General features: G+C 47.5%; 1 protein-coding gene across 1 annotated transcript in view; it reads right to left on the reverse strand.

Annotated features, from left to right (window-relative positions):
- Window positions 1-6,034, reverse strand: part of TGM5 (transglutaminase 5) — a 30,352-nt gene extending 24,318 nt beyond the window's left edge. Inside the window, exons 1-3 of the mRNA XM_052659838.1 lie at window positions 6,025-6,034; window positions 1,038-1,217; window positions 668-913 (exon numbers count right to left, since the gene is read on the reverse strand). Coding sequence (XP_052515798.1) covers window positions 668-913; window positions 1,038-1,217; window positions 6,025-6,034 — 436 coding nt within the window. The remainder of the gene's footprint in view (window positions 1-667; window positions 914-1,037; window positions 1,218-6,024) is intronic.
- Between the last annotated feature and the right edge of the window lie 3,809 nt (window positions 6,035-9,843).

The following is a 9,843-nucleotide window of genomic DNA, read 5'->3' on the forward strand; positions in this document are numbered from 1 at the left end:
GAGACCCACCCCCACCACCCATCAACACCAGCCATAGAATCAATAGAAACAGAAGGTAGAAGTAAAAATAACCTTTGGTGGAATTTTTTGCTTTATAAAGCACTTTTACATACTAGCCCCATTTCAAGGTTGAACAAATAGGCTCAGGGTAATAAGTAACTTGTCCAAACCACACATAAGTAGAGTGAAATGTGAACACAGAGCCCATGTTGAGTGCATGCTTTTTCTGCTACACTCAACTAATCCTCTATGGAAATGAGCAAACTGGAGCCTAAGGGCTCCTCCCTCCCTCCCTACCTACTTACCTTCCTTTCTTCACTTTACCCTGTACTTCATTTTACAAATTTTCAATGGAATGTACTTATTACTCTTATAATGGAAAAGCTCCAGTTAACTTTAGAATGTATGATGAAGGTAGATGTTAACAGTGGTCAATAGTTGATTATAAGTTTTCTTTTAAAGTAAAGATGACTTGGTTCATTATTTTAAAATTCTAAGTAAATAAATAACAAGTCTTCTCTGCCCTGCTTGTTGGCGGTTGGGAGTGGATGCTGAGTGCATGGGATTGGGGAGGTTTGCAGTGGCTGTGGAGAAGGAGTCTGGAAACCCTTGAGCCTTGCTGTCTATGGTACTGACATGGGGCAGAGGTGAGAGCATCCCGCCTTACCTGGGCACCAGGGATTGAAGAGCAGGATGAACTCCCCAAGCTGGTAGGCTGTGACAGTCCCCTGTAGGGATCTGATGTGAACCTTCAAGAGGTACCGACCCACAGCTGCCACAGGAGGGGCACACAGGCTCACCTCCAGGGAACTGGCCCCGATGGTCTGCAGTGAGGCGATCCAGGGGCTGGGGCCACGGTGATCTGCCAGGCTGAACACGGCTCGAGTCCCCTTGGGCAGATCTGGCAGCGGTCCTAAGAAGGAAGCAGAGCTGAGGAACTCTGCAGTGACCTCCCAACCCCCGATAATTCCCCCCAACAGACACACACATACACACACACGTGCGTGCAACCCCTGCAAGCCAGCCGGAGTCCTCACCAGTCTCAGTCACAAAAATGATGTTGTCCAGGCCTGGCTGGAAGGCCCGGTTCCTGAAGTACAGGGTGATGTTGAAGGCCTGGCCCCGGCGAACAAGAAGGTGGTTGGAGCTGATCTCGTCTGTATGGTGCCGCACGTTGTTCCAGGAGCTCTGGAGGTCAGTGAGGGCCACCTCCAGCCCTGTGATGGGACAGCAAGGGCAAACAAAAGAGCAGGGATGTGGGGTCTGGTCCAGTCTTGTCCACCACTTAGTAGCTATGCAAACTTGGAAAAGAAACTGAACCTCTCTGAGCTCAGTTTCCAAGTAGGTAAAATAGAATCTATGATAAGAGCCTTTCAGGGTTTGTGTTAGGATAAAATGGACTTCCCTTGTGGCTCAGACAGTAAAGAATCTGCCTGCAGTGCAGGAGACCGGGGTTCAATCCCTGGATCGGGAAGATCCCCTGGAGAAGGAAATGGCTACCCACTCCAGTATTCTTGCCTGGAAAATCCCAGGGACAGAGGAGCCTCAAAGAGTCGGACATGACTGAGCAGCTACTGCTAAATGAGGCTCCTTGCATGCAAGTGTCTCTCCCTTCCTTCCTTCCTTCCTTCCTTCCTCTCTGCCTTCCCTGCTTCTGTGGCCTTCTGTCCCTTTCTCCCATAAGGAGGCACATAGTTTTCTGCCCCTCTTTGACTCCTCTTGTAGGCCTGGCCAACTCTGACTGCTCCCTTCAGTCAGATGTCTCCAGCTTCACTCCTGCATCGACTCTCTTGGGCTCACAGTTTCCCTTGTCCCTGCACCAGTCTCCAGCTCTGAAAGCAAGTCCCTGGGGTAGCTGCCCAGGTTAATTGTAGCTGCCCCATCTTAGCTGCTATGTTTGAAGTAATTTGCTAGCTCTCTGACTACCACTAACGCTTTGTGCCCAGTGAGTTGGGAGCTGAGAGCTGAGGACGGTCTCAGAAAGGCCCACTCCCAGCCTTCAGCAGCTTCCACTGAAACACAGACTGACCTCAGAGTTCTCCAAGTGTGCCTCCCCCAAAGGGCTCCACTTCTGACTCCTGCATGTTTGGCCATGTTTCTACCTCAGTCCCCAAGCACTGGGTTCACAGCCCTTAAATCGCAGTTGACACCTTCTCAGTCTCTATCCATTCATGTGTCATAACTCCCTTCACTCGTTCCTTCAAAATATCAGTGGTGTTCTTCTGTCCCTTTCCACATGACCACAGTTCCAACCTCCTCACCTCACCACTAGTGACTATAACAGCCTCCATCACGTCTGCATCCTGTTTCTCCACATCACCTGCCCCTTAACACGTCACCAGATTATCTCCCCTCAAGACAATTTGTTCATTCCGTTGTCTATTTCCTTTAAAAGTCCTGAGATACCCCCCAGGCTGCCATCCAAAAGACACACTCTTAATGGGACACTCATGACCCTGAAGACCTGGCCTTAACTTACGCTTACCTTCTCACCTGTCAGCCTTCCCAGCACAGGCCCTCTCCTCCAGCCAGTCTGTCCCCAAGCAAAGCTCTACCTGTCTGTGTATTTTGGTCCTACAAGAGCTACAACTCAGAATGTTCCCTCACTACAAAGAATTTGTATAACTCAACAATAAAAAAAAAAATAACTCAAATGAAAAATGTACAACTGATGTAAGCATTTCTCTAAAGAAGATACACAGAAGGCCAAAAAGCACATGCAAAGATGCTCAACAGAATTAATCATTAGAGAAATGCAAATGAGATAGCACTTCACATCCATTAGGATAGCAATAATAAGAAAAGCAGTGCTGGTGGTAGGGATGTGGAGAAATTGAAACCCTCATACGTTGCTGGTAGGATTGTAAAATGGTGCTTCAACTTTGGAAAACAGTTCTCAAAATGTTAAATGTTGAGTTATTATATGACCTGGCAATTCCTAGCTATATATCCAAGATATGAAAAATGTAAGTTCACATAAAACCTATACCTGAATATTGATTGCAGCTTTATTCATAATAGCTCAAAACTGTAAACAGTCCAAATGTCCATCACCTGCTTAACAGATGAATGAAATGTGTATAGCCACACAATGGAATATTATTCAATCATATAAAAGGAAGGGTGAACATCTATAACATGGATAAAAGTTGAAAATACTATGCTAACTGAAAGAAGCTAGACTACTACACACAAAAGCCCACATGTTGTATGATTCAATTTATAGGAAATATGCAGAATAGGCAAATCCATAGAAACAGAAGTAAATTAGAGTTTGCTAGGGGCTGGGGGTAGGGGAGAATGGACTAAATTACTAGTAGGTATGGGGTTTCATTTTTGAGGTAATGAAAATGTTTTGGAACTAGTTAGTGGTGATGCTTGTAAACCTTCGTGAATTTAGTATAAAAAAAAGCCAATAAATTATCCACTTTAAATGGTGAGCTTGATGGTATGTGAATTATATCTCAGTAAAGCTATTACGGCATCACCAACTCGATGGGCATGAGTCTGAGTGAACTCCGGGAGTTGGTGATGGACAGGGAGGCCTGGCGTGCTGCAATTCATGGGGTCGCAAAGAGTCGGACATGATTGAGCCACTGAACTGAACTGAACTGAAGGCTATTATAAAACAAATATGAATCAAATTGACTGTACCAAAATACCCTAATAAATACTAAACTTCATCTTCTTAAACTTCTTTAAGTTCTTTTGATTACAGTTAATGTGTACCTTTCTCATAAACTAGTTGTTGTTTTATTATTGTTATTATAAAAGAAATGTAAGCGTAAAGATTGGCACATTGTAGATACTCCAGTGTTTACTAGGTTGAATAAGAGTTCTCTGTTTTTTTATATAATCCCCCGAAATTATTTTGTATTTCAGATTCAACTACCACCTGTTGAGGGCCTGATTACATGTGCTAGGCCCTGTTCGAGGCACTCTAGGCCAGTAACCTCATGGAATACTCGCCACGGCATTGAGGGGACGAAGCGTCATCCACGCTTGAAGATGAGAAAACCAAGATGTAAGTAGGCTACATATCTTACCCAAGGTCAGACTTAGGGTAACTGGCCCACATCCGGTGCTCTCACCATTACCCAACAGCTGCCACCCACTGCTGGCCTTCACTCATGTTCAGAAAGGACATCTGACCCACTGCCCCCTGGGAAAGCAACTGAGCTTTTTTCCAGAAAAGAAAGAAGCTCACCCTTTTTAGAAACCAATTGCCTATACAGGGATTGCTAACTGGCCCTGATTCATGTTGGACACATGGCCCAAACTACTCAACAGCTGTGGCAGCATCTTCCTGACAGCCAACACTGGGGCCAGATCTCATCCTCCGGATGCATCGTGGGTCAAGTTAATATCTGCCTATAGCACAGGGATTATTCTTCAGGCCAAACATCAGATATCCAAATAGGAGGTACATTTAATACTGGACATTTTTATTCTCGTTGATGGGAGGGGAGAATGGGGTGAAATGATCAGGGAGATAGAAGGGAAATTATAGGAAAGACTTTTAAAGTAATTGATCTCAAGATCTATCCTAGAGTAAAAACTCTCACAGGAGCACAGAGAAGCACAGATAAGAAAGTACACTGCAGCCTTGCTTGTCTAATTGAAAAATGGGAACAACCTAGATACCCACCAATAGAAGACTTGGTAAATAAATTACTTACAGCCATACTATGGAAATACTATACAAAGTGGAAAATACTGACGTAAATCTTTTGGTACTCAGAGGTGTGGATAGAGGTCCAAGAGATACTGTTTAGTGAGTAAAAAAAATCTAGCTGTAGAAAAATATGTGCAATATGATGATACCATGGCTATGCCAAGAAGAAGAAGAAGAAGCCATACAAGCTAATCCTATGCATTACATTGAGCATATTTACAGGAATGTGAATGTATAGACAGAAGACTAGCAACAGTGGTTTCTCTAGAAATGAGGCTAGGTTGGAGTGGTAGTCAGGGGACTATAGGTTTATCTGTAATTATTGCTTTATTTTACTCAAACTGTGTGTTCATTATACAATATTTCTTTTATAATTAAAATTTATAAAAATTTAAAACTAAAATTTTAAACATAAAAATCGTAAATGAAGAGGAAGCTATTACATTTGTAGAGGTTTTAGCTTATTCTTCCACATGGTTTTGGGGCTTCCCTCATTAGCTCAGTTGGTAAAGAATCTGCCTGCAATGCAGGAGACCATGGTTCAATTCCTGGGTCAGGAAGATTCCCCTGGAGAAGGGATAGGCTACCCACTCCAGTATTCTTGGGTTTCCCTTATAGCTTAGCTGATAAAGAATCCTCCTGCAATGCGGGAGAACTGGGTTTGATCCCTGGGTTGGGAAGATCCCCTGAAGCAGAGAAAGGCTACTGACTCCAGTATTCTGGCCTGGAGAATTCCATGAACTGTATCGTCCATGGGGTCACAAAGAGTCAGACACAACTGAGGGACTTCCACTTTTCACTTTTATACATGTTTTTGACCAACCATTTACTCTTTGTAGCAGCTTTTTCTAGAGAGAGGGAGGTGATATGGAGAGAAGGGTGGTGGTGAGAACATGAGTCACAGACACTCTGGAGTGGAGGAGAAGAGAAGAATGAAGATTCAGAGAATTCTGGAGCTAGAAGACAATTTTAAGATGATCTGGTCCAAGTCCCCTCATTGGTCCGGCACGGGGACTGGGAACTAGAGAAGTGACTTGTTCAGCGTCAAGACCAGCTCTGGCAGAGAGGGTAGGAACCCTGACCCCCTAATCCGTGGCCCTGCCCTGGCCCACGGGGATGTGGAAGCAGGCGTGCTGATGCTCAGCTGTTTAGCTGTTTACCTGCCAGCCTCTACCTGGTCTCCTGGTTCTCAGGCTACCGATGAATTCTGCTGTTTCTGGAACTTCTCTTCTTTCTGCCTCCATTCTTGACTTACTCATTCCTCCCTCTGAATCCACCCTTCCCTTGACCTCCTGCTGTCTCTCTCTTCCTCGGCCCTGAGCTCCAGCAGCCCCGTGGGCTTTGCGTACCTTCCGCCATGGTGGCTGCCTCTGGCTCCCAGGCTGCTCCGCACAGAACAGCTGGACGGCCTGCAGTGTCAGGAAACTGGTCCTGGTGTGTCTGCTTCCCCTTCCATCCTCAAGACTCCAGCAGACACTGAAGGCGGGGAGGCTGCTGCACTGCCACCTGCTTACTGGGCAGATCACAACTGGTTTTCTCACTTGCCCGCAGGTTTCTCTTGGCAGTGTTGCTTGGCTGAGAGGAAATATGGAGGCCAATGAACTGTCAGGGCCTTGTGCCATGTGGGCCTTTGGTAGCTCTTGGGCAATGGGGCATTCCCTGGCGAGTACTGTGCTGTGACGGGGAAGCCGGGTGGGAGAGGTGGGCTAATAGGGCCTCTAGGAGGAGGGAGGAGGCCTGTGTCCCTGCAGGAAGGAATATCAGAGTCCCAAGACTGTAGATCTCCTAAGAGAACTCTCCAGACTAGAACTCTGCTTGGCACCTGAGCCCTCTCTTGTATCCTGAAGAGTCACTTTCTGGACATCATGTGCAGACAGAACCCACTCTTGGTATGACTTGTTGGTATTCGTTTTCTGGTGAAGATACTGTCTTGAGTGAGATATGTCTGGTCCAAAGTGAAAGTGTTAGTCTCTCAGTCGTATCGAACTCTTTGCGACCCCGTGGACTGTAGCCCGTCAGGCTTCTCTGTCCATGGGATTTCCCAGGCAAGAATACTGGAGTGGGTTGCCATATCCTTCTCCATGTCTGGTCCAAGGTAAATTGCAAATAAAAGCAGTAGAAGAAAGCTTGGGAAGATTCATGGAGGAGTTTGGGAAATAAGTAAGAGAGTGAGAATGCCAGTGATGACCTTGATTTTAGTAAGACAAGTACAAGTCTTGGGAGGAAGAAAATCACAGATGGGAGAAGAGAAATGGAAGGAGCAGGGAAGGGCTTCTCATAGGGAGTGGGTGGGATACTCGAAGCCCCCTGCTCCCGCACTGGCCCTACATTTCCCTGCTATGGGACATTTCCCCCTGCTTCCCTTGCTTTCTGGGTCCCTAAATTTCCCTTCTCGGGAACCTCATTTGCCAGCATCCGTCCACTCTCTGTCAGCTCTCTCTGTCCCCAGTCAGCTCATATAGTGTGTATACACGTACGTACACAATTCACTGTCTGACACCCCTGCACCCACCTTCAGTCCAGAAAGGAACTCCTCCCCTCTCCTCTTCCTCCTGCATCTCTGGTCTTGGTGAGTGAGGACAGTGTCCACTCAGTCACTCAAGGGGAGACTCCTTATCCTTCTCTGTCTTCCTGCCCTCTCTTAGCCTAGCAGTCGCTAAGCCCTGTCCAGTCCAACTCCTGGTTAATCCTGCTGCTGCTGCTGCTAAGTCACTTCAGTTGTGTCCAACTCTGTGCGACCCCATAGACGGCAGCCCACCAGGCTCCCCTGTCCCTGGGCTTCTCCAGGCAAGAGTACTGGAGTGGGGTGCCATTGCCTTCTCCAATGCATGAAAGTGAAAAGTGAAAGTGAATTTGCTCAGTCGTGTCCAACCCTCAGTGACCCCATGGACTGCAGCCCACCAGGCTCCTCTGTCCATGGGATTTTCCAGGCAAGAGTACTGGAGTGGGGTGCCATTGCCTTCTCCTACTTAACTCCTAAACCTGGCCCCTCTTCCCTGTGCCCTTAGCCCTACCTTCATTGAACCCCCTTGCCTGAACAGCAACTCCTAGCCAGTCTCCCACCCATTCTTCTTCCGAATGAGCCTTCTTCCAAACTTCCGAAATAAATTTTCTGAAGTGCCGATTCAACCAGGCTGCTCTCTGCTTTAGATCCAACAGACAGTGAAGTCCAAACTTCTTAATATCACTTTCAGAGCCCTTCAAGATCTTTCCCCTCTTGCCTGAAGTCCAGGGAGGCCAAACCCCTTCAGTTCTGGCCCCCCAGTTCTCCCATGCTTGTGTTGTGCTCTCTCTCTTTCTCTCTCTGAAATCTTCACCCCTCACTTGTCTACTTTCTGCATCCAAGCTCCAGCTTCCTGACACTCTCTTTACCACACCAGGTGCTTAGGGCTGCTTCCTTTTACATTCTTTATCAGTCTAATCCCATTTGACATTATAAATATTTACCTATCTTTCCCCCAGTTCCCCTTGAGGGCATGGCCTGTGTCTTATTGCCATACAGGGCTTAATCATGGTAGTGGTTAATAGTAAAACCTGGAGAACTAACTAGTAATAACTTTCAAAGAACTGCTTTGGTCTTTCATGTGCAACTATCCCACTTAATCTTCACACTGTTATCTGATGTCTTTAATATTGTGCTTCACAACTTACAGATACGCTTTCTCATTTGAACCTCACAGCAACCCTCTGAGGGGAGGAGGGCTGGCACTGCTATTATTGTTGTTAGCATTTTGCACCCGAGGGAGCCAGGACTTCTTCCCAGAGTTCTTTGCTTTAAATCAGCATGGACCCCAAAAACCCCCTGCCAAAAGGACCTGAGAACAACAGTCTCCATGGACGCCTCAGGCCACAGGAAGACTAGCAGTCGGGAGCCAGGGTGCTTGTCTGGTTGTGCCTCTTTGTTCCACAGCCCCAGCACTTCTTTTGCCAGTTTATCTGTGGGTGCCAGTGCCTGAGCCGCCCGGCCCCACAGGGAATTAGGGTGAGGACAGAGAGGCAGGGTTGCTCAGGACCTAACCTCAGGGTGTGTGGTGGCAGTGGGCATAGATGCATGTCTTGGGGATGGGACCTTTGAGACTGTCAGGCTTGTCCAAACGAGGTGGGAAAACGAAGCCAGACAGGCTCACCACGTGAAAACGAGAAAAGAGAAGAACATACAGAGTATGTTTTTTAAGCTAGTTTTTAGGTGGGGAGAGAGGAAATTATTTGAAAGGTCAACTGGGAAGGCCGAGGTGGCTAATATCCCCACCCCCTCAGAGGCCCCGGGACACCCAGGGAGAAGCCAGTCTACTGTTCCCCGTCCAGTGACACAAATGACCCAGCCAGGGAGCCCTATGCCACCAGACTTCCTGGGTGGGAGGGGCAATGACTAAACAAAGGAGGACTGGCACTCAGCAGACCAGCAAGGTTTCAGATTTCGGCAGGCGCCAGCCCAGGTTCCGGGTCCCCCGCCCCAGGGGAGGGCGGGAAGCCACCCGGAACACTGCAGAGATAAGCACTTAATGGGGACGGGTGTAGCTGGCACCCAGGGTGGAGTGCAGGTGTGCAGGCTCCTGCCTGACCTGCCCAAAGCAAAATAAATGAAAAGCAGAGAGGAGGAAGAGGGGAGGGGAGGAGGGTGGCGAGAGGAAGCAAGTGAACCTGAGGAGCCACAGAGCAGGAGCAGGGAGGGGCGGCAGGTCTAAGGGCTCACCCTGAGAACTCACAGGATGGTGCTCGCCTTCCCTGCGCTTCTGGATTTTCTCAGTCTCCCCGCGATGGAGCTAGGTCTAATTGCAATAATAACCTTAGTTTTTATTTTCTTATTGAGATATGACTGACATATAATATTGTATAAGTTTAAGGTGGGTTTCCCTGGTGGCTCAGACGGTAAAGAATCTGCCTGCAATGCAGGAGATCTGGGTTCAATCCCTGGGTCGGGAAGATCCCCTGGAGAAGGGAATGGCAACCCGCTCCAGTATTCTAGCCTGGGACATCCGAGGACAGAGAGCCTGGTGGGCCACAATCCATAGGATCACAAAGACTCGGACACAACTGAGCGACTAACACACACATGTAATGATAACTTTCAGAGACACAATGATGGGGGGGAAAGACCAGAAAGGTATGTGGCAAATGTTAGCAGAGAGTTCTTTAGGGATGGGGAAGCTATCAGTGATTTTTCTTTC

This window comes from Budorcas taxicolor, chromosome 21, assembly GCF_023091745.1.
Source record: "Budorcas taxicolor isolate Tak-1 chromosome 21, Takin1.1, whole genome shotgun sequence".
NCBI classification, from domain to species: domain Eukaryota; kingdom Metazoa; phylum Chordata; class Mammalia; order Artiodactyla; family Bovidae; genus Budorcas; species Budorcas taxicolor.